The sequence below is a fragment of the Molothrus ater genome, chromosome Z (assembly GCF_012460135.2).
Source record: "Molothrus ater isolate BHLD 08-10-18 breed brown headed cowbird chromosome Z, BPBGC_Mater_1.1, whole genome shotgun sequence".
Taxonomy (NCBI): domain Eukaryota; kingdom Metazoa; phylum Chordata; class Aves; order Passeriformes; family Icteridae; genus Molothrus; species Molothrus ater.
The window spans coordinates 47,089,038-47,113,082 of NC_050511.2; the positions used below are offsets into that span (position 1 = coordinate 47,089,038).

The window sequence follows — 24,045 nt, forward strand, 5'->3', positions numbered from 1 at the left end:
AAAGCTACTTATGTGCTGTGCTGAGTTCCTGACACAGAACAGGCAAAAGTAATTTCAATAATTTTTTTCTTCTATTCCTTGTCTTTTGGCTTGTAAACTGTAAAAGTAAACTCTAGCATAATTTTAGTATCTTCTAAGATCTCTGCAGGGTGTCTTCCCATGCCTTTGTGAATGGGATATAAAAGTCTTCAGAAAAGAGAAAGAACATTTTAAGGTGAAGAAAAGCATTTTAAACAGAGATCATGTTTTTTCTCAAGAAACATAAAATGCCATGCTAAACGTCACTTTGAAAAGACACTTGCTGATCTTACAAGTTAACCCAAGGGAAGGTTCAATGGGATAAGATGGAGGAGCCACCAAGGAATGAGAACAGCAATGTTTGTTCAAAAGTTTTTTCAGATTCTTGGTTTAGAGCCAGAGGATTTTGCAAGAGAGGCAGTAGATACTGCAATGAAGCAACCAGTCCAGCACCTTATGTTTTTTTGAGGCATAACAATGCATTATGCAGTAATGAAAGGATTGGGAATTGCATCCATCCTTGTCTGCTCTTTTCTATAAAAAAATTTATGCATTTCTCCTCCTACAAGAGATCCCATCATCTGATCTCACATAACACTATTTACAATTTTATAAGTGTATTTAATTACTTTCTAATTTTTTATTCTCTGCATGGTGGATGATTATTGAGGAACTTACAGAATTGGGCAGTTTTAAAGATCACCTTAGATTCCCTCTTTAGAAATAAAACAAAGCTCAGAAAGCTGCCATTCTCTTGACTTTTAGTCAAGTGCGATTCAAGTCTTGATCAATAGAGGGAGATACAGCATAATTTATCAACTCATTTCTCAGGCCAGAATACAGTCAAGTCTTCCACACAAAATTCAAGGGATTTAGCAAATCTAATTAATTTGGTATTGGTGTTCATAGTTACTGTAGATTAACCAGTCACTGTACATATAATATTACACTCTCAGGACATCAAAGAGCTACATTGGGTCTCAATGCCAAAGCAACCCTTGTTCTTGTGTATTTTACTTTTTTCAGCATTAGACATGGAAAGCTGAAGCAGGAGTCTGTGCATGTGGCAATCAAGGACATTGTGAGGAATGGAGGATCCCTGGCAAGTGACGTAGGATAATCAAATCCTTAAACGGAGGGATCAATCCACAAGCAGCTTTCTTGCATAACAATGGAAATAAGGTCTCTGAAGTGCCTGCTTTTTAAAGACTTTTGCAAAGATCCCTAATGACCTTTACAGGTTTTTGAGAAGAACAGTACTTTCTTTATTTACTGTGAAACCACAGGATCACAGAACAAATTAGGTTGGGAAGGACCTTTGAGATAATTGAGTCCAACCTCTGACCACCTTGTCAACCACACCATGGCACTAAGTGCCACATCCAGCCTTCTTAAACACCTTCAGGGATGGGTCACTAGAGATGGTGGTCCCACCACTTCCCAGGGTAGCCTATTCCAATGCCCAATCACTCCTCCAACAGAGAGAAGACATAAGAGAAAGAAGGATATTAGATACTTGAGAGTAAAAGTGGACTAGAAAAGAGCAGAAAAGTGAAGAGGGTCCCGATTGGAGAGTTGGCCGAGTCACGACAGTCACACCAATGTGGCTACATCTCGTTCTACTTTATTCAGCAACTTTGGCATATTTATCCCTCTCTATACATTGTCTCATGCCACTAATGCTTGATGCTCATTGGTTGAGTAACTATAGTTATACATACATGTTAATTACTGACTGGTTGTCACACTATAAGCATCTTTAGCTAAAGTGTGCCAAATTAGCAATTCCCACAATGTGCTTGGCATCTGGCTTCATCTTGGCACAATGCTCCTTCTTCCTTGTTGTATCCATTCGAGGACAGTACATGGTCTATCTTGTTCCAAGGAGAGTACATGGTCTTCAAAGTAACTCTGTAATCTGCAGGCCAGGGTTGTCCAACTCACGTAGGAGCATATCCTGGCCTTGTTCTGCTAGAAATCTTTCTACAGAAAATGAAATGTCAGTGCCTTCCTCAATGCCCCTCCTTGTGCTCCTCCTACCCCATCTGTCCTGTGGAAGACCATGACTCAACTCAGTGGTCTTGTGTTGGCAGGCTTTAGGAAGCAGGAATCTTGTGCTGGGCCAGTAGCTGTCAGTTGTCTGAGTCTGGCACATCCACTCAGCACATGGTGAGAGGGAGGCTTGCATGTGGAGCTGTCATGTTTAGCAGCACTTCCGACTGTGGGTACTTTCTGCCCTGCAACAGGATTGTCCCCTTAGTAAGCCTTCTCCTTTGATGTTCACCTGCCTCATCCATTTTCGAAACGCTTTTAGAAGTGTTTCTATCTTTAAAAAACAACCAAAAAAAAAAAAAAACCCAAGAAAACAAACCCAAACAAAGAAATAAACAAGGAAAAAACACCAAAAACCTGGATGCAGCCCATAAAAGCTCGTTCAGCTGTTTCTTGGGACAAAAGGGAAGAGAAGATAGGCCGATGCATTTACTCTTATTTTTCGCTGTGCTTTTTCTCACCCTGGCAGCCGCAAAAACGGGCTGATTACAGCTTTTCCAACCGTATGCATGAGCATACGATTAGTTGGGGTGGGGGTGGCAGTCCCCTTTTTCTTTTGCTAAAGACAGACGCAAGAGGAAACCAGCGCTCCCCTTCCAGACTGCTTTCAGTTTCCATTCTTCTGCTGGACTGAAGTTTCTTTTCCCTGTCGCTCCCTGCTTGGGGGCGGTTCACTCCCTATTCACCCAGCTCTCCCCGTAACACGGTTGCGGCGGGCTCCGCGCACGCAGCCGGGGTCGCGGGGCCGGGATCGGCCCGGCCATGACGGCGGAGGAGAAGCGGAACCTGCGGTGCTACAGGCGCTACATCGAGAGGAGCCTGAACCCCGTGTGCATCCTCAGCAACACGACGGAACGGCTGTCCGACGGTGAGGGCCGGCAGCGGCGCTGCCCCTGCGCCCACCCCGCCCCTTCACGGTCCCCTCACCGCCTGTCCTCTGCCGGCTTCTCGCTAGAGGCGAAGGAGAGAGTCCGACAGGAGGAGGAGAAGGGCGTGACGGCGGCCGCCGCGCTGTTCCTGGATGCCGTGCTGCTGCTGCTGGAGGAGGAGGGCTGGCTCCGGGGCTTTCTGGGTGCCCTGGTTGCAGCCGGTGAGTGTCCCCGGGCGGGCTCTGTCCGCCGCTGCCCGGGCTGGCACGGCCGCCCTGCCGCCCGCGCCCTGCGGGAGCTGCGCGGAGCCGCCCGGAGCGCCCGGCACCGGCAGGGGCGCTCCCCGGGCCGTGGCTCAGCCGCCCGTCCTGCCGGACCAGGTCAGATGCCGTAGGAAAAGGCAAGCTGACAGTCTGGAAATAAGCCTGTTAGGAAGTGAAGCATCTGGAACAATTCTGAGGATGGAGAAAGCGTCATTGGCAGGAGACTCGCCCGTCTCAGAGCCTTTATAGAAGAAACAAGACAGCCATTGTTCTTACCAAATACAATGAAAGGAGGCTAAGTCCTCTGAAGCAGAAAGGTAAATGGATCAGAAGTGTGTGGGGATTGACTGATAGCGTGGGATAACTTCACTTAACGACAGTCTTAAGTGACTTTAATTTTTTTTTTTAAATTACTCAGTGGCATTAAAAGCCTTTTGTTTCAAGAAGTAATGAACCACTAGTAGTTCATAAAGGTGATTGTTTCACGGTAGCTATAATTACTTGATGTGTAAGTTCCTAATCCAGTTTCCTTTATTAAATGGAACAGAAGAGAAGGTATAAAATTAGCGGCATCTGCCAGCTTTCCTCTATACATGTACGTTGTGTCATAGATCCTTGTTGGTGATTTATTAGATATGTTGAACCCCACCATCTCATTCCATAAGCTTCTTTTGTTTTCATTTCCTCACTATTAATTATGAATAATTATCATCACTTGGATGTAGCCCACTCATCCCTTAAAGCAAGTACTAGGTCCAGAGCAATGTTATACCATAATAATAATCCTGATGATAATCCTAATGATCCATGTGATAATCCTGATTTCTGAATTGCAGAACTGAGCCTGGTGGTAGTGTTCAGTTTGGTGTATCTTCAGCAAAAAATTGAAACAGTTAGCCCTCTGATTCAAAGAGCTATCCCAAGTAGTTGTTAATTGGGCTGGGGACTAGAATTTAGTATTATTCTTCTTTTTGGCAGATGCAGGGATAAGTAATACTTAGACTAAAAACATTATGGTAGTAAGTATCCATGCCACTCTCCTGCTCTTCTAAAAGGAAATAAGAAGTTAGGCAAATTCCTTCTGTTTGACCACAAGTTCCTCTGGGACCCTGATGTGTATTTGTCCACTTCAGAAGCCTGCACAGCAAATCACACAGGTCCTTACAATATGCTTCCCTGCTGCTGTCTGTTCCAGGACAGTATTGTCAGCTGGTTGATGACTGTCTAGATTGCAGGTGTCTGTACTGCTTCCAGTCAGGGACTGGCCTGCCTCCACTACAGTAGGGATTTTTGAAGGAGAGTGGAGCCAAGGACAAGAGTAAAAGATAAAATGCAGGTAAATAAAAGACTACCCGAGCATCTTGTGATTCTGTGTAGTGTCCTTTGCTCTGGGAATCCTGTGGAAGAGTATCATGGAATGCAAGAATTCCAAGGATTGTATGATTGAAAGACGCAAGTGGATATAGTTGCTTGGTGATATGGCAATATGACCTGTGACATAGTGTGGCTCTTTCTTGCTTTTGTAGGTGCTATGGCTCTTTTAGCACAGGGTTTTTCATACTAAACATACAAGTGCTACAAAGGAAAATAATCACTTATTAGATAAAAATTGTATGTGGCTCACCTAGATTTTTATCATTTACAAGAAAAAATAATTTTAATTTCTCCAGTGTGGCTGAGAAAATGGTTTTTTCAGCTGTTCCTACCTATTCTAGCTAGAGATTGAATTTACAGTAATGATTTGTCTCTTTTTTCTGAAAGGTTACACTGGACTGGCAGAAGCAATTGAAAACTGGGACTTCAGCAAACTGGAAAAACTGGAGCTACACAGGCAACTGTTGAAGTGGATAGAAGCAACAATGCTAGAAATTGATCCTGTAGCAATCATGCCATACATAAACACATGCCTGATAGAGAGGGAGTGTGATGAGATCCTGCCGGTATGGTAAAATCCTGGTATTTGCCTAGTTTTGCTTCAGAGAGGTGCTGGCTGCCTCACTTGTGGGATGAATCAGTGCCTGTGTGACAGGTGGCTGGGTGAGGACGATGGCTGGCCACAGGTCTGCCATAATTCCATAACTTTTTCCTTTCCTATTCTGAAATGGAAAGCCTCTCCTGGAAATTTTCTTTTTCAGGAGAATCAGACTTATTTAGAAGGATACCATCAGACTACTTTGTGATCAAAAAAGAAAAACCTTTTAAAATTTCTTTTAAATGTCTTTTATATAAAATGAAATACACATACTGTCCTACAAACAGGCAGAAATTAGTTTTTGACTATTTTTCCTGCCAAATGGTTAGGCATGGTACCTTTTTTTTTGGTAAAGAGAATCAGGCAGAACAGGCTCTGAAAGCATAAAAATAGCCAAATAGTTATCTTCTTTCTTCTCTTATTAATTCAACTTTTGCAATCTTTTTGGCTGCTTGAGTTGTGATAGGTGCAATATATTCTGATAAAATATGATTAGTAATGTGATAGTCTAGAGAGTCACTTCTATGATCCCCAGAGCAGATCATATACCTTTTTCTATGAGAAATCGATAAGCAGCCCTTCCCAAGTTATTATGCTCATATTTTGTAAAAGTGCAAAATTGTCTGTCTTAGACTTTGCTTTTGTCATTGAAATTATTTTGTCATTATCAAATTTTGCCATTGAATTTACCTTTTCCTCCTTGAAAAATACTTGTATAAATAACCTGCAGCATAGAAGAATTTAGAGAAGAATACATTATTTTGCTCCTAAAAAAGTGATTTTAGATAAAGTGGATAAAGTGGATAAAGTGTATATCTTCATATCTACATTTGCCATCTCCCTAGGTGCTTGTTTGAATTGTTTTTTCAATTAGCAGAATGGATAAGCTATATTTAAGTGGCTTCTTCAACTATATTTCTTATTTTGAAATTTTTTTATTACTGCAGTCAGAGGTTGTAATTTCTTATCTGGATAACTAATTACTATATATGCATAAAGTTGTATACATAATTAATAAATTTATTAAAATATAGGTTAAATGATACATAACAGTAATACCTATATGTACATAGAAATTATTTTGTGTAGCTGTTGGCAATACATATTATATATTCACAATTGTATTTTTAAAGTTAAAGTTATCACTGTCTTTTGGGGCAGCTTCCTCTAATATCGAACTCAGTGAAGCCAAAGTCAGCCTACTGGACAAATATTGTCCATATTGGAGATGTTTTACTGCTGGCAGTTAAGAAGAGTCATTACCAGAAATTAATTGCAGATATTGTGTGCTTTCTGGAGCTGGACTGATGTGCAGATCTGTTCTTTCTCCGACTCCAAAAGCAGTGTTTTGTGATCATATGTTCTGTTTGCAAAGAAACTCTTCATGCAGGGCCCTGGGATGGTTCTTTGAGAAAGTATTAATTATAACACCAAAGAAAATTTCTCTTTGGATCATTGTGTAATATAAAGAATATATTCTTATAATTTCTTGGTCCTTTTGCAAGGTTGGGAGTAAGGGAGAGCAGAATCTTGAATTTACAAAGCTTCTTTGAATTTCTAAGAGTTTTTCATGCTTGTGGTAATGTCCATGTTACACAGTGATTTCCTGTCACTAAACACAGAGGATAAACTTTCCTCCCAATCTGTTGTCTCCTTGGTTTTTTGGAAGTTGTTAAATATGCATTGAGCACATGGTTATTCTAAACCCAAGATTCTCAATGGTGTCCATCTTCCTTGAAAAGGAGCCTGTGTGCAGCATCATTTTATGTAGTCTTTTTCTTCCAGCAACCAACTACTTCACCTTGTTGTCACAGCAAATACGTTTTAAAATCATAGGGATCAATAACATGCCTTTTTTCCCATTTATACAGATAATGGCAGACATTGATGGTGAAATGACAAATGTCTCTGAGAATTACTTTGAAACCATGATGACATTTTCTGAAGAAGCAGAATGTGATAATCTGAGCAAAAATCTCTCTTCAGTTTCGGGTAAGTCTTAAGAAGTTAAAAGTTTGTGGTTAGTATTTTCCATTTCCTTAGATTCCTGAAGGACACAGAGGTAGTGTACCACAATGGAAGGTACTGAGGAATTTGTGCAAATCTCTGACTTGATTTAGCTGCCTTCTGTTTTAATGTTTAAAGGATCTCATGCTGGGCTTAGCAAATATTAGGGCTCGCCCCTCATTTATTACATGTCTAGTCAAAAGTTGTTCTGTTAGCACATTATCAAAAAAGGTCCCCAAACACCAGCCTGTTGTTTATGAACCTCTTCCCTAATATCATTAATTCACACATGACTTGATATTAACCAGTTTAGAGAACTGAATGTGACTGCAAAGGATCTGTGCAGTGACTGTCATGGCAAATTTTGCTCCACCAGTTATTTCTAGTTCCTGTTCCATAAGTCCAAACACTCTGACAAGACCACAGTTTAAGAAAGTAATAATTTCAAAAGTCTGTAGAGCAGAAGGCTAAAATAAATCCTGTGCATGTATTTGGGGAAAAAATAATCCCTTGTGTTTGCATTCTGAGTTGAAAAAAGACCAGCTGAAGTGAGCGTTGTCAGCCAAGACCTTAAATTATTTCATTTTATGAATCACAGTTGACGAGTAACAAAAGTGTGCCATTAAACTCGCACAAAATTCTTGTTTGGTGCATCTGTCCTGTTAAAAGGCTTGTCTGTCGGAGAATGTTCTGTGTAGACTGCAAGGATGCTTCTACCTTTATCATTTTAGATTGCAAATATATGGGGCACAACATATTTTTCACATTTTTATTGCAGCACTCTTCACAAAAACATTGTTTTATCCTAGAAAACATCTATGAGTCTTCATCTGTTTATGAACCAAAGAAGGCTTGGAGCTACCAGATTGAGCTTGTACAGCCTGCTTTTGGTGGGAAAAACACATTGATTTGTGCCCCCACAGGTAAGGAGACAACTATTAGAAAAATTCTCTTGGTGCATATGGCTGCAAAGCATAGGGAATGGTAAAGGTTGAATCAGACTTCTTCAGCCATTTATTTCAAAGCTGTCTTCCTTGCAGTAGATCCAGATCTGCCCTACAATTAATGACCATGGGCAGCACAGATGCTGGCAAGACATGTCTGTTGGCACGTCAGTGCTTGTATTCAGCACATTCAGCATTCATTTCCATGTTCTGACTTCTGCTTTCTCACTCCTCAGAGTGGATTTTTCAGTTTAAGCCAGTCAATAATCATTATATTTAAGAAATTTGCAAGTTGAAGGAAAAATAGGATGAGTTAGCTTGAGGCTCCCCTCTCTTCTCTACTGCAATGCCTACAACATCCAGAGAGGTTAATTTTCCCCTGAGCTCTGGAGGAAAGTGGGATAACAGAGGCAGGGACAGAGAAGAGCCCTGGCACAGCAAGCCTGAGGGCCAAAGGAAAATGAGTGGGAGAGGAGCAAGGCTGCCTGGGGAAGTATGGAAGCTGAAGAGGCCTGGTGTCTATATATATAGTCTGATTTGATGTGAGAGCATATGCTAAGAGTGAAAAACAGACTCAGAGATTTCAAAGAATTCAAATACAGCAGCAAATGGATTTTAATCCCCAGTGACTGCTTATTGGCCTTTACAGACTGAGACTGTGAGAGAGAAAGGGGTGATTCCCCACCTGAGTAAGCAACATGCTTGTGTTCAAATCTGTTCCAAATGTGTTCAAGTCTGGAAGAGTACTGGCCCCTTTGTCAGCTCCCCTTTGTTACAAGGCATTCAGATGAGACAAGCTGCTGCTTACAAATGCGCCTTTTCATACTAGTCCTTTACCATTCATGTTTGTTCTTTGAAGGATCTGGAAAAACTTTTGTGGCACTTATGATTAGTGAGCATCACTTGCAAAACGTTCCCTCAGGACGAAAGGCAAAAGTTGTCTTCCTTGCAACCAAAGTGCCAGTGTATGAGCAACAGAAAAATGTATTCAGGCAGCATTATGAAAGAAGTGGGTGTCATTCTCCCTGGTGGCTTCCTCCACAGAAAATAAACTGCCTTACAGGTCAGCTGTGGCTAGGGCAAGATGTAATGTGTTTACTGGTGAACAAGAGTGTTTGACAGTAACATTGGGATGATGAGTATCTGCAAGAATGGCATTGCCATGGCAGACTTTGTTTGGAGAGTCTGAAATCTGGTTCTGGAGAGTTTAAGCACTCATTGTTGCACATCTATGGAAATGGTGAAACTATTTCTGTACTGAAAGAGTGAGGTGTGTTTTCTCTTGAGACTCCTTTGACACCTGCTTTCAAAGCTGAGGCAGTTCCTGGCAGTAGCAGTGGGATTCCTCTTGCCATTCTCGGAGTCTCTCTTTTCTAAATGGAAGGATCCAAACTTTGTTTTTTCAACCGCTAGTCAGACAGTGTTAGTCTATCTCTCAGATGGGACTGCGAATTGCTTAGAGGGGCATTAACAACATATATCTTTGGATTTTGAAGGAACTGGTTACTCAACATTCACATATGTATCCTTGTAGCTATGGGAAAAGAAGACTGCTGGGCAGAAGCAGTCCCATGATGACGTGTACTCAAAAGGGATGTTACGTGTGAACTGACAAATGCAGCTTAAATGTACAAGTTAATCACTCCTCAAATATGATATATTTTTGTTAGTGGTAGTTGAAAATCCAGTTATTTACCCTCAGCTCTTTTTGTTGTTCTCAGCCTCTGTGGTCAAACTGCCAGCTCCAACTCTTTGACATTTGAAACTTAGTAACTGCCTTTCAAGCTTGCTGAAAAGCCCAATTTTCTAGCATTCCATGACCTGCAAGATGCTCTTTTTCTTATCCTGTTTCTTGCATCTTCTTTCTAGATACTCTGTTCAAGGAATTTGTGGTGAAACAGTTGCAAATATCTCTGTAGAAAATGTTCTACAGGACAGTGACATCATTGTGCTAATGCCCCAGATTCTTGTGAATAGCATGGAGAAAGGGATCCTTAGCTCCCTCTCCATCTTCACTCTGATGATATTTGATGAGTGCCACAACACTACAGGCAACCACCCTTACAATGTGTTGATGACCACATACCTGGATCAAAAATTTGACTCCTCTGCAAACCAGCTGCCTCCGGTAAGGCCCAGCCCGTCAGTGGGAAACATTAAAGTGTTTTGCAATGCAGTCAGCAAAGTCTTGCCTTTTGTGCTGATCCAGTTCAAACTCCCATTTAGCAACAGCTGCAAATGGAAATGGTAGCATCTGGAGCATTTTTTCATTCTTGGACACTTCCAGGCTTTTTTCCCATGTTACATCTTCCCTGCAGCTGTCAAGGAAGACTGATCAAGCATAACAAAGACTGGAGTACTTGAGAGCAAATGGAAGAGCTGAACTGGGAGGAAAGCATGTAATTTAGTAATCTCCTTGTTACCTCTCTGTTGCTGTTTTCTTCCCAATAAAATGGGGGCGCTGCCTCTGCTGGCATGAGGTTTTCATCCAGCTGAGAAGACATCTCTGAATGAATTAAAGGATGGGTCTGGGTGTGGGTTTGCTCTTCCTCTGTATGACAAGTACTGACAGATACACCTCATTATGGATTTAAGTGGCTGGATAGTTTATTTTAAGTTTAAATCCTCTAAGTTTGAATGCCTTGGACTATGCATGAGTACATACAGGGTATGATTCTTAAGTTTTTGTGCCTGCTTCTTGTATACTTCTCTTGCCTGTTTTGTTTCCATGTTATTGAAGATGGTGGCAATTTGGTGAGTGGTAACAATGTCTCCTGGTTTTATTCCATTTGTGATGAAGGAGCAACCACTGCTATTCATGTGTGTGCTTAGATTGTAGGTTTAACTGCTTCTGTTGAAGTTGGTAATGCCAAGAGCACTAATGAAACTGTAAAGCACATCTGTACCCTCTGCTCCTACCTTGACATGCAGGCCATATCCACTGTCAGAGAGAACAAAGAAGATCTGCAGAGGTTTGGGAAAAAGCCAGAAACACGTAAGCAGGCTTCCTTTTTATTTTCCTGTGAGTTGCAAAGCACCATGATTATGGCAGCTACTAAATTGCCCTTTATTTAGATTAAGATAAAAGCTTAAAACTAAGCTGGAGCTTCATTTCCTGCTAGCTTGGAAGAAGTTTAGGCTTGCAATCTCTTGTCCTGCAGTAAGGCAGTGCCCACTTGGGCATATTTTCTCTTTGCTGTTGATGCACCATCTCTAGTTTTTATTCAGGTCTGCCAGTGAGGACTGAGGGCTGCTTATTCTGTGCACCTGCAGTGCTCATTAACAGTAAACTTGATTGTGATTGCATGGAGCACCATGTGTAGCATTCGTCTAGATAAGAATTTGTTCTGTGATTCTCAAGGGAATGTTTTACTTACTCAGTACACTGACTTATATTTCTCTTCTCTAGATATCAGATTATAATGCGAGCTCAGAATCACTTTGCAGACATTATCTCTGGTCTGATGTCTGAGACAGAAGTGTTGATGAGGAAGATTTACTCAGTGGGTAACTTGCTGTAATATGCCTGTATTGCAGTTCAGTATTTGATTAAATCAGTGTGAATCCTTATAGCTGCTAGAACAGACACTATTTTTTCACTTCCTTTCTCCTTAATTTTAAGTTACATTTAACCAATATTTCCTAAATAAGAGATTACAGATAAAAGAATCAATATATTCCTGTTATACCTGATTAGTTTGACAATCATAAACATTTTTACTTAAATTTCAGTCTGCCACATGCAATTAAAAACAGTGTGTTTTTGACACTGTCAGATCCTTCTGAGTTTAAAGAATCTGAAACAAAAGGGCTTGCATTCAAAATACAGTGGGCTGGATTTCATTGATGAGTAATACCTGTGTGTTCTTATTTAAATATTTCTCCAAATCTTTTACACCCAATCTGTCTCTGTTAGGAAAATAAGAAATGTCTTAGTGGTATTACTCTGAATGTTGTAATTTTTCCCTTACAGCAAAAGTTAATTTTCACACTTGCTGCTCTGACACTTCTTGTATTTTCTCTGGTCTCAAAGTTGCACTTGGAGTTATTTCTAGGGTTGCTCTGGCCACCTTTTCTGGTGGCCATTCTGTCCTCTTTATGCGTCTTGGTACTCCTATTTCCACTTTTTACCAGGTCTCCATTGTTTTTCTTTGAAAAGCCTTTGAGGTAATGTTTCAGAGTAGGATCTGTGCAACATAAACATCACTGGAAAGAGGATATGGCTGCCCAAGAAAGGAAACAATTGTCAGTAGGGTTCCAGCTTCAGGAGCTACTCTGGTGGGAAGGTTTGCAGAGAGGAGATGTATGATTGTGAAAAGAAAATGGGTCTCATGATCATGAGATTAATTCTATAACCCTTCAGAAACAAATTGCTCTTTTCTGCTTTTGCGGAGTTCCTAAGTGATGTCCAGTGAGTGGCCTTAATAAAAAAAATGGAGAGCAGAAGGAGGTATAGAGCAGAGACCGATGAATGGATGTGCTCAGGATCAGCCTTGGTCTCTCCAGCTCTGGATTAAAGGATGTTGTCTGTGTTTAGACTGTTTTTTGCACACTGACTGCAGTGCTTTATACCTGTTTACTTCAGTTCTAGATTTACCCCCTGCCCTCCACTTCCCAGATATTTGAGAGTGAATTATATTCTGGGGCAGGAAGGAGAATTAGAGCACTCACACATTTAAAAAAATCCCCAACAAAACAACCGAAACCCAAGAAGCCTGATCAAAGAACAGACATTTTCAAAGTGCAGGTTACATTAAGCAAACACTTCTGAAGCTTATTTTGCATCACAGTTCCTCTTTTATGAATGACAGTGGCTTCCCTTCTGTGGAAGGGTAATAGTTACTGTAGCCCGTGAAGCACTCAGGTAGAGTGTGTATGCAGCAAAGAGGTACTGCCTAGTTCTGCCTCAAGGACAGCCCCTGGCCAATTTGCTTCTGGACTATTTCATGAATGAATATAAACTGTTCAGTAGGTGGTAATTCAAGGACCATGCAGTTTTTTTGAATACCATGGGCTTCTTACAGGATAAGTGAGCTCTGATTTCATTACTAAGTCCCTGCAGATGTGTGTGTGTACACACATTCCTCAGTTGAATTGTACTGGGTTAATTTTAGGGTAACGTCTGGGTATACATTGAAACATAGGGAGTGAAGAAGACGGAGTCAGACTCTTCACAGGTGGTTCCCAGAGGTGGGGCACAAGCAGCAATGGGCACAATCAATGGGCCCAAACAGAAATATTTAAACAACAGGAAGAAATTTTTTGCTATAAGGTGGTCAAACACTGGAACAGTTTGCCCAAAGAAGTTGTAGACTCTCTGTCCTTGGAAGTATTCAAAGCCCATTTGAATTGAGTCACCTGCTCTAGGTGATCTGCTTTGAGCAGAGGGTTGAACTAAAGGCCTCCACAGGTGCCTTCCAGCCTCAGTAGTTCTGTAATTGTATCATAAAACTCTTCTTTTGCATAGGCTTTTTAGAGCCAATATTAGTGGGAAATGTATTCTAATTCTAATAAAAGCTAATTCTTTTTATTTGTTAATCAAGAGGAATATATTTTTTTCTCTCCTTTAATAGATACCATCCCCCAAATCAACAAGAATTACTTTGGAACACAGAGATATGAACAGTGGATAGTTTCCACTCAGAAGAAATGCAGACCATTGTAACTGGGAGATAAGGAGAAGGAGAGCACTATTTGTGGAGACCTTTTCATTTGTACTGAGCACTTGCAGGTAAGTGTGTACCCTCTTTCCTTCCATACAGACGTAGAGTCATTCTGTTCCTTCTGTTAAAGGTATGTTCACCTAGAAGCAGACATTGAGCCAATTGTAGACTATCCTCCTACCATTGAGCCAATTGTAGACCATCCTCCTACTTGTGGGGCACAGCCGTATGGCTGTGCCCCACAAGTAGGAGGATGGTCTACAATCATGGGTGCTGGTAGCATTAGATAAGCCAACATACACTGCTCGGTGCACCGCCTAGCCTCCTGGCCAGTCTCAGTCTTCTGGAGAGAAGCAGGTGGCCCTTGTACTTTTCTTATTGAAAGTCAGAGGTTGTCACTGTTTCCTGACCTGATTTAGTTAGCAGTGGGCTATATTCCAGCCTGTGGTCTGGTGTGTTGCAGTGTTGACTGCAATTTTAAATCACTGGTCTGTCTCCCCTTGAGTTTCAGTTGTTTTCTTAGAAGAAATAGTGCAAGAGCTGAGTTTGTTTTGTTGCTGTCTTTTGACACACAGTATATCACAGAAATTCTCATGTCAGTTTGCTAGAAAATGTGAGATATTCATAATTTGTTTATTTCTGGGGATTTTGTTGCATTTAACAGATTTCCCTGCGTGCATCTGAAAAAACGGAATAGAAAATAAAAAAAGAAGCTAAAGATAATGTGTGCTGTCTGAAAGTAGGTTTATGGGGGAGTTCTGCTTTCTGCATTAAAAAAGGTAAATTTTTCAAGAAACCATTTGTTTGTTTTTTTTTCAGAGAAAGAACAAGAGCTGACTGCCCTTTCAAAAGATGAATCAAATGAGAATCCAAAGTTGGAAGAGCTTGCTTGCATCCTGGATGAAGCATACCACTATAACCCAGAGACTTGCACTATTCTCTTTGCCAAGACAAGAGCCTTAGTAGCTGTATGACATTTGTTTTTAAAACTCCTGAAATGGGAAGTGGGAAAATAAAATGAGTCATCATATTACCCTTCCCATTTTGAACTGAAATAGAAAAATGTGCATGTATTTGATCCTTCTAATTTATTTTACTGTGTCTACCTAAGCCCTGATGCTCTGAGGCAGGATGTGTGAGGTTTTTTTCTTTTTCTGAAAACTACAGTACAGCTATGGTGTCTTTCATGATGTCTAACTACATGTTGTAGTTGACCATTAAGCCATCAGATTTTGATTTTAAGCCTAAAGTGAGTTACAATAATATGTAAGATGTTTTAATGTTTTAAGAGTTTTGGCTTCAAGGTAGTGGTGTTATGAATCAGCAGCTCTACTCCATTACTGGCTGCACATCAGGAGGTATTTATACATTTCTCTAAGGGTTCCTATAGACCTAAAGAAGGTCTGTGCCCTAGCACCTGTTTTAGATCAAGACAAAGGAAAAACTTTGTGCAGCAGTTGTTCTCAGGACTCTTCTTATCAGTGGTCTATTTCATACTTGCCTATGATCAAGAATCTAGGCTGGATGATGGTTCTTTCCCCCTTACAATACCTTGCTCCCAGAAAAGGTTTGTGCTTGACATTAATGTGCTGCTAATCACTAGCATGAGTAGATTAAAACATTTACTGGAAATACCAGCTCTGTCTACTGTAAACAAATTTATCTGCTGAATGACCCAGCCCCCCTTTCTATCCTTTTCATTCAGACATACTGGATGAATTGCAGACCAGAAAAAAATTAAAAGCAGGATAAAGTCCAAACTAACAACACCAAGCATCTGCTGGCAGCTTTCCATTTTAGACTTAAAGGCTTACAGTAGCTTGGCTGAATTTTGTTCTTCTGTAAGAGCAGTTTGAATGTGCTACTGTCACTGTGTAGTAGAAGCCCAGTTTGTAAATAGCAACTACTTTCCTTTGATGCTAGAGGTGTAGAATTCAGTGACCTGTTATTTTATAAGAGAAAAATGCTAAATTTTTAGCAGTGAAAGGCTGCTTGCTCTCTAGCCAGCCTTTAAGTTTCTACCTATCACAAACTAGCATTTCATCTGCACAGGGAATCTAACTCACTGATTTGTTCTCCAGGCTTTGAAGAGGTGGATAGAAGGAAACCTTCTTCTTAGCCACATAAAGCCGGATCTGTTGATGGGTAAGGGAAGAAGAGATCAGAAAACAGGTATGCAGATTTGCACTAAGATATGCTAAACCACTGGTGGCTATGCTGCTATGTTCTGCTTTTCCTGTGTTCATCTTCTGTGCCCTTACAACAGAGGAAGGTCATGCAGGTTTGCACTTGCATTCTTCCATATTGGGAAGACCTTGAATAGATCCTAAGGAGATGCTTGCATTTTCTGTCCAGAACCTTTGGTTAAAGCAGCAGTAACACTGTGAACAATACTTTTCTGCATGATTCTTCTGCTGGTTGAAAAGCAGTTTAGAAACTTCACTATCATATCTTCTTGTGATTAATTCTCATATTATCTCTGTTGCTTTTATATATCCCTCTCTTATTTTGTGTTGGATGGCAGAAAGACATTTTAAGATAGAATAGAAGCTATAGCTAAAATGATTTTCCTATGGCTTAAGTTCAGAGTTAGGTCGGGTTTTAACTAACTAAGCTGCATGGGTGTCTCCAATAAAGATCATCTGGGTGTTGTGTCTAAAATGGTGTTTCCCAGGTTGATAATTCCTGTGACACATCAATAGGATTCCCTGGTCAGTGGGTATGATATACACCCAGCTGCATATTGAACTTGAAGTAGTTTTCCAGATCAAAAGGATGTACTAATTTCTAATCACTTAAGTAAAAGCAAATGCGGTATCTTGCTCAAGGAGCTCTTCAGTGGTTTTTTGCTGACACAGTTTCTTAGTAATGCAGAAGGGTGTACTGGATGCATTCAGAAATGACAAAGACATCAGACTGTTAATTGCTACATCTGTTGCTGACGAAGGCATTGATATTACTGAGTGCAACCTTGTGGTGCTCTATGAATACTTCAGAAATGTCACCAAAATTATCCAAGTCAGAGGTATGGAATTTCAGAGCTATTACTGTAGAAACCTGTTTTGGCCTAGAAATGGACATGAAATGCTACTAAATGGCATCTTGGAAATACTGTAGCAATACATGCTTGCCTTGCTGTTGTTTCTCTGTGCTTTAGAGCAAAGTGAAGTGAATGATGGGACATGATAAATTTGTTCACAGATCCAAGTCCTTGATGCTGTCTGACTGAAAACAGGTAAATAGCCATGCTGCACAAGGTTATTGAACTGTTGATGACTGATACCTCAAGTTGACAATTGCATATAAGCAGAACTATGGCTAGAAGAACTGTTGTCAGAAATATTAAAAATCATTCTGTGACAATTTACAAAGGACTGCTGCAATGGAATTTCTTGTATTGCCTTGGCTTCTGAAGGCCTTCCCCAGCCTGGTGGTTTATTACCAACACAGCTACTCCCAGGTACATGAGGCGTTCACCCGTGCAGATTTCTAATATTCAGGACCAAAAGAAAGACACCCTATGTCTGTCTTCCCTGCTTGTCCAGAAAAGTCTGTTGTGACTTCGGCCCTAAATTTGGTGGTTTTATAGTATGGCCAGTAGAGGGGAATGAAGAGCCACACTAAATACTGATTTCTGCCTCACATTCCTAAGTGGCGTAAAACTGCCTGCTCTTTTAAGGGTGCATCTGCAATATTTTTTCCTATTTCCCAAGCAGTTAACATCATAATTTAATGTGATTTCCATTGTACTTACTCTGTACTCTACTTTCAGGGTTTGTGTATTGCGACCTTCTTATCTGTGTTTTGTAATGAAATAATTGGCCCAAAATTGACTTTTATGGATGAAAGGATAGTGGTTTTTATTAAGAAGCCATCAAAGGTGCAAAGAAGAGAGGTTATGTCAGTTTCAAACCACAGTCATGATTTTTGTGGAGTAAAAGCTCAAAGGCAAGTGTGAACTCTTTTTATAACCAAAATACTGCTAAACTAGTATCCCTGAATTTTGCCTTTGTCACAGCTTTAATAAACAGGCAGGCAGTAGGCATAGTCAGGTAGAAGAGAAGGTGCTTGCTGTTGTTGTCTGTGTTCTTGTCAGCACAATATTTCCAATTCCTTAGGTTTTTGTGATATATGGGGATTTTGGGTCTTTTTAGACACCAATTAGCAGGGCTGAAAACTAATTGAGAAAGACTGAGATGAAGTTTTCTCCTTTACATTTTTTTACATAACAAGAAGACAGCAAGATGCTACACAAAAATTGTATTTTAAAGCATGCCTGAACTCAGCACAGGGAGGCCACAGAAGCAGACAATATAGTACTGGCTAGGGTATATCCAAGAGGATACCTGGAAGGGGGCATCTTGTTCTGGTTCATTTTTGAAGAATGCTCTTCAGAATTGTCTGAATCTGAATATTGCAAACAAAAGCAGCCATACAGACAGTGCTTAATAGTCTCGTGGCAGAGCAGTCACTTCTGCACATGTTGTTATGAGTAACTAAAGAACGTAAATGTGTTGCTATGTAGGTCATGGAAGGGCAAGAGACAGCAAGTGCATCCTTGTGACAGGTAAAACAGAAGTAGTTGAGAATGAAAAACTAAACAGTTACAAGGAAGAAATTATGAATGCAGCTATTGAAAAGCTACAAAACTGGGATGAAACAACATTTGCAAGAAAGGTTTCTGATTTGTGCAATTTTCATACTCAAATTTTAAAGGCATAATCTGTATCAACCTTCACCTACTAGGGCTCTATGTGGGGCCAAGTGATAACCCAAGGGAAATGTTCATTGCACTTGATTTCTGACAAAGTCTAGGTCACCAGAGAAGGGATACTGTGTACTGCCATTTTGTGAATATCCACTGTACAGTAATTGCAAAAAACTTAAGAGTGAGAGGTAGAATTTATGACCTGTTGCTTATGGAAAGAGGACTCATGAGTAAGAGTTTGAGGCCATCTTGGGCACAGTATACAAAGATATTGTGATGTTTTTCAGCTGAAAATCAGGAGGGCCAAATCCCAACTGGATATTCATATGGAGCATCACCAAGGGCTAAGGAGGAATCCCCATTCTTTATTGGATATATCACATAGGGACAAAGATGAAAAGACTGAGGCTCTTAATGCCTTGTTTGCCTCTGTAAGACTGGTTGCTCTCAGGATATCCAGCCCCCTGAGCTGGACGACAGAGATAGGGAGCAGGATGAAGGCCCCATAATCCAAAAGGAAGTGGTTAGTGACTTGCTACACCACTGCGACACACACAGTTTTATGGGGGGAGCCGGGATCCACCCAAGGGTAGTGAGAGAGCTGGTGGAAGAGCTCTTCAATCCACTTTCCAGCACTTTTCAGTCCTGGATAATCAGGGAGATCCCAGGTGACTGGTGGTTGGTCAGTGTGACCACTCAAGAAGGACCAGGAGGACGCAGGGAACTACAGCCCCATCAGCCTGACCTCGGTGCCAGGGAACATCAGGGAGCAGATCACCTTAAGTGTATTACCCATCACGTACAGGATAACCAGGGATCAGGCCCACCTGGGAAGGGCTCTTGAAAGGCAGGTCCTACCTGAGCAGCTTGATTTTCTTCTGAAACAGTGTGGCCTGCTTAGTGGATGTGGGGAAGGCTGTGTTTGGTGTCTCTCTGAACTTCAGGAAGGACCTTGACACCATTTCCCACAGCATTCTCCTGGAGAAACTGGCAGTTCATGGCTTGGATGGGTGCAGTCTTTGCTGGTTAAAAAATGGCTGGGCCCAGAGAGTGGGAGTGATTGGAGTTAAATACAGCTGGTGGCTGGTGTCAGTGATGTTCCCCAGGGCTCAGGAAAGCCTGGAATAAGGCAGTGGCAGGTACTACTAACTCACTATGATTTGTGAGTCAAGGGGGTATGGGAGAGCTGACTAACAGAGCTCTCCCATACCCCCTTGGACTCACAGGTCATCCTTTGTTTCCAGACAAGCTTTCAGAGATTGAGCTGTGCAACAAAGGGTGCCCAAGGCCCCCTGGTCTTTACATTTCTTCTCCTACCTCCAAGGCTTGGTGCAGTTGCTCCTACTTCTTCTTGGAGGATTCCATTCCTGCATTTGGTTCTCAGCTACAGGCTGTGCATTGTTCCTTCTTTCTCTGCCTGCAGTTTCTGCGATCTTTGTAGATTTCTTTCCAAACTGTGAGATTCCCAGAGCAGCAGCATTATTATGCTGTAGGGTCTCACATGACTTAAGGGTTCACCTTGACATACCAGCCTTAAGACCAGAGGGGCTGTTGGGGGTTAGAGGGGAGGAAGGAGCAAACAGCATAAATGCTGTTCATTACATAGTCTCATTCTAGCCCTGCATTCTAAATTGACAAATGTACCCTGTTCTGTCTTGGTATGAGTTGACAGAACAGAACAGAAGTGTGTTTCATTTTGTGTACTTTAAGTAATAAGTTCCTAGATGTTACATGCCCAAAGTCACATTTAGGCTGACAGTAGGACTTCATTTCATAACGATCTTGATTTTTATTTATTTATTGCAGATACATGGCCTGCAAACGAAGGAAAAGATGCTACGAGATTCCAGGAAGAACAAAACAAAACAAGAAATAGTAGAAGGGAAAAAAAATCTTTTGTGTGGAAATTGCAAAGCATATGTCTGCAGTACAGATGACATCAGAATTATAAAGGTATGTTTCCTTCTATAAAGGAACCTATATCCATGATCACCAGGGAAGTCAGCATTATTGAAGTAACTGCATTGTTTATCAGTGTGGAAGTGGGCTATTTTGTGCAAACTGGAGGAGAATAGAAATTCTGAGTAAATCAGTAAACCACAGGAACAGTTGAGACGACTTCTAGTAGTATTATATGATATGATATGATATGATGTAATATGACATTATCCAAGGTGTGTAAATATGGGATGTGGTAGGAATCAGTTCAGTTTTCCTGAAGCCCTTCTGAAGCCCTTCTGACGAATTTTGTGGAAAACCCCCTGATCTTCAGCTACATAACCTTCTAGAATTACTGCTGGATATTTACTTTCCTGATTAGCATCAGATGGAAGTCTCTCTGCTGTTGAGATATTTCTCCCACAATTTCTGTTGACTGAAAATTATCTACACAAAGTACTGGGATCAGCTTACAAACTCCTTGTCTTATGGGTCAAGTTTGAGTTTTGAAAAGCAAGGTAAATCATGGTTTCACAGGAAAAGCCCTACAGTTCTTCAGTATTATTTTGTTTTCCATTCTGTAGGTGCAGTTCACATTGCTTCTATGTATATCCTAGGGACATTATGATTGTACTCTTTCTAAACATGAATCGTTTCTTTGTAGACGAAAGAAGGCGATAATCTTTACACACGGAAAGTGGTGATCATGGAAGAGAGGCTCTTCTGAGGACTTTGAGCCTTTATAGTTCTGCTTTTTTGTTCTTTTGAAGCTGCTTCTATTTGTGCTTCTCTGAAAAGTACACATGCAATGTCACGAGGGGCCTGAGGTCACAGCTGAGCATTACCATGGCTGCCTTCAGGCCCTTGCCAAATTTTTGTTTGTTTTTATCAGCTGCTTTTGGAATGTAGAGGGTGCTCACTATAGCTGAGCTATTCCCAACTCTGCAAGGAGTTTGGAATAGCTCAGCTTTGTGAAAACTTGGTTACATTTCTTTGACAAAAAACAAGGGCTATCTAAAGCACCTTTGACTTTTACTGTATTTTGTGCTCCTGGCTTATCACCTATACCTGGGCAAAAAGAGCCAAGAGTTCAGAAAACTCTTCAGTAAGTGGTTTTGCTTAGTACTCTGCAAATAACACCTCAGTTTTTAAAATAGTCCCTACAAACTGCATTTTCAGAAGATCTATCATTTTCAGACCTAAGCTCAGACTGTAAATATGCTTTCAAATAAGGCTGTTAATTTAATATTTTATTATCTATATTATAAACAATAACTGTAACTCCTTCATCATTTTAGGGTTATTTTTTCTACCACTCTGAAGTAATTGCATGACCCCTCATGGACAACAGGAGTCTCTCAAACTTGTCCATTGTCTGAATTACTCAGTTTCAGGGACGTGGCTCAAATACTGCAAACACAGTTTTTAAAAAGCTTACTAAGTTCAAACATGTGTAAGCTGGTAACTGGGGATACAGAGTAATTTATTTTTTGTTTTGATAAGCCCAGGTCTGGGTCCTTCTAGTACCTGGTATTCCATGAATGGGGGAAAAAAAGAGCAATGAGCCAAAGAGGCTGGAAAGTGAGCGTCCTGGATGACAGCAAGTGCCTTAACAGGGAGAATATGTATTTGAGGAGGGAAGGGGAATGACAACAAAAAATGAGGAATGTTGTTTCTAATATTAAGTGTTTCTGGCATGTGTTTCAGGTATCTCATCACACTGTCTTAGGTGATGCATTCAAGGAGCAAAGCCCCATAGGAAACCTTATCAGTTTGATGGTTTTGACAAAAAAAGCAAGATGCATTGCCGAAATACTGAGTGTCAGCATGACTGGGGGATCATAGTGAAGTACAAGATATTTGATAATCTACCAGTGATCAAAATCAGAAGCTTTGTACTAGAGGATGTTGAAACAGGGACACAAATGGATTTTCAGAAATGGAAAAGTATTAATTTGTCTTTGAAGGAGTTTGATGAAGAAACATCCAGCTGAACTCAACATTTTAATGGATATATTGTTCTAGGGCACTATGCTGAAATAGCAGCAATGATCAATGATCAATTTTCTATAAAAACTTTCGTTCTTTATGCTAGGTCCCTCACCCACATCTGGCTAGATCATAAAAGGCTGGTAAAGCCACTAAAACCAGTATTTGCTATATAATGAAATATTTCACCAGAAGTTTCACTAGAAGGACAAATATGTGCCTAGGTGTATAGATAAAAATAATTATGGCTATGAGCAACCTGGTCTGAAAAAATATAAGACCAACTTGAGTGACTAACACCCAACTTTAGGCAACAGGCCTTCAAGAATTGAAATGCGAATCAGCCTCTTCTTTGGTACTGCTAACATGTAGTTGGATTGCACATCCTTGTGAACAACATGGTTTACTAGCACTTCAGGCAGTACTCTAGCTACTTTTGAAACTTTTAAAAAAGTTACTTTTAACGTTTTAGATGTTGATATATAAAATTGAAAGAAAAATGTCCAGTAACTTTTCTGTAAGGAAGATACTACAGCTCTTAAATCTATCTTTAATAGGAAATGCTTCCGCAACAGTAAGAAATGCAGTAGGGCAGAGCCCTCTTGATGATTCATCCTTGTGATTAAAATGGTAGCACTTTTTTATATCACTGCACCTTGATCAAGTTGCTGTTGCTCAAGTTGCAGAATGGGCACCCTCCTGTGCTGCTGAACTGAGCAATTCCTAATAGGGACAAAGTGCCCTGGATCATGGGAGGAGGTTCAATTTTGATGGGGATTAGCACTTACCTGGATGCCCTGTTTCATGGACTGTCACCTAAAATCTCTCAAGACACTGGAAATACTGTAAGCTTCCTATCAGAGCTGATCTAGCATTCTTACAAAGTATAGGCATTAGTGTATTCAAATCTGTCCTCTTTACCCAGATCCCAGACTTCCCTAGGAAAAACAGAAATTCCTACAGAGGTATGAAATGTTGTACTTGAACACTTAAAAGCACCTGCTGATTCCACACATCTTCAATGAGCTCAGTATTCAGTATTTCTGGAACCAAAACCAAATGTATTTTATGTTCACTTAGTGTATTTGACAATGTGGTAAGGTATGTATGTGCAAGAATTATGTTACAAAACGCCAGAACTGATTTAAAAAAACCCAAAACCAAAACACAATCCCCCCACCCCAAACCTAATTTAAGAGTTAAAAAATATGAACCTAAATTTATGAGTTCAAAAATTAATTTAAACTGCCCAAATCCTACTTAGTGAGGCTTGTGGTGTTCTTGTAAAGTATTGTGTGGCATTAAAAGAAAAAGAACTTTGTAAGCACTGCTTCATGTTCCACCTCAATCCATGGCTTTTACTGTGAAAGCTGTATGCACTGTACAGGAAGGCTGAATCTCAATCCTACAGTAACTTCCTCTGTACTTAGTTTTTACCTAAAAGGAAACACAGAACAATGAATTAAGATGATTTATGGTTTAGATAATGCCTCCCCTCCAGAAATACTAGGAACAAAATACTTTTGAAAAAGGCTGATTTAGCACTGTCAGATTGAAACATGGAAAAATCACAGTTCTTAAGTATCAAGTTGCTCTGTGAAAGGACCATCTGCTTTGGAACT

At 40.5% G+C, this 24,045-nt stretch overlaps 1 protein-coding gene and 1 long non-coding RNA gene across 2 annotated transcripts; one reads left to right on the forward strand and one right to left on the reverse strand.

Annotated features, from left to right (window-relative positions):
* Positions 1-1,622: 1,622 nt before the first annotated feature.
* On the reverse strand, positions 1,623-3,183 carry LOC118699170 (uncharacterized). The gene is made up of 2 exons (XR_004982038.1): positions 2,998-3,183; positions 1,623-2,255 (listed from the first exon to the last, which is right to left on the reverse strand). It is a non-coding gene; the product is annotated as an uncharacterized LOC118699170 (long non-coding RNA).
* LOC118699169 (antiviral innate immune response receptor RIG-I-like) lies at positions 2,771-11,693 on the forward strand. Its single transcript, XM_036402945.2, has 9 exons — positions 2,771-2,938; positions 3,026-3,160; positions 4,964-5,142; positions 7,046-7,166; positions 7,991-8,104; positions 8,985-9,138; positions 9,995-10,253; positions 10,958-11,120; positions 11,535-11,693. Exons 1-9 carry the CDS (start codon positions 2,833-2,835, stop codon positions 11,546-11,548), a joined length of 1,245 nt encoding a protein of 414 aa, XP_036258838.1. The 5' UTR covers positions 2,771-2,832; the 3' UTR covers positions 11,549-11,693.
* The last annotated feature ends 12,352 nt before the right edge of the window (positions 11,694-24,045 follow it).

Excerpts from the sequence above, each read along its gene's own strand:
- LOC118699169 (XM_036402945.2), top strand. The coding sequence starts at position 2,833 with ATGACGGCGGAGGAGAAGCGGAACCTGCGGTGCTACAGGCGCTACATC. Across the intron at positions 3,161-4,963 it reads GGGTGCCCTGGTTGCAGCCG|GTTACACTGGACTGGCAGAA; the intron begins GTGAGTGTCCCC and ends TTTTTCTGAAAG. Across the intron at positions 7,167-7,990 it reads AAATCTCTCTTCAGTTTCGG|AAAACATCTATGAGTCTTCA; the intron begins GTAAGTCTTAAG and ends GTTTTATCCTAG.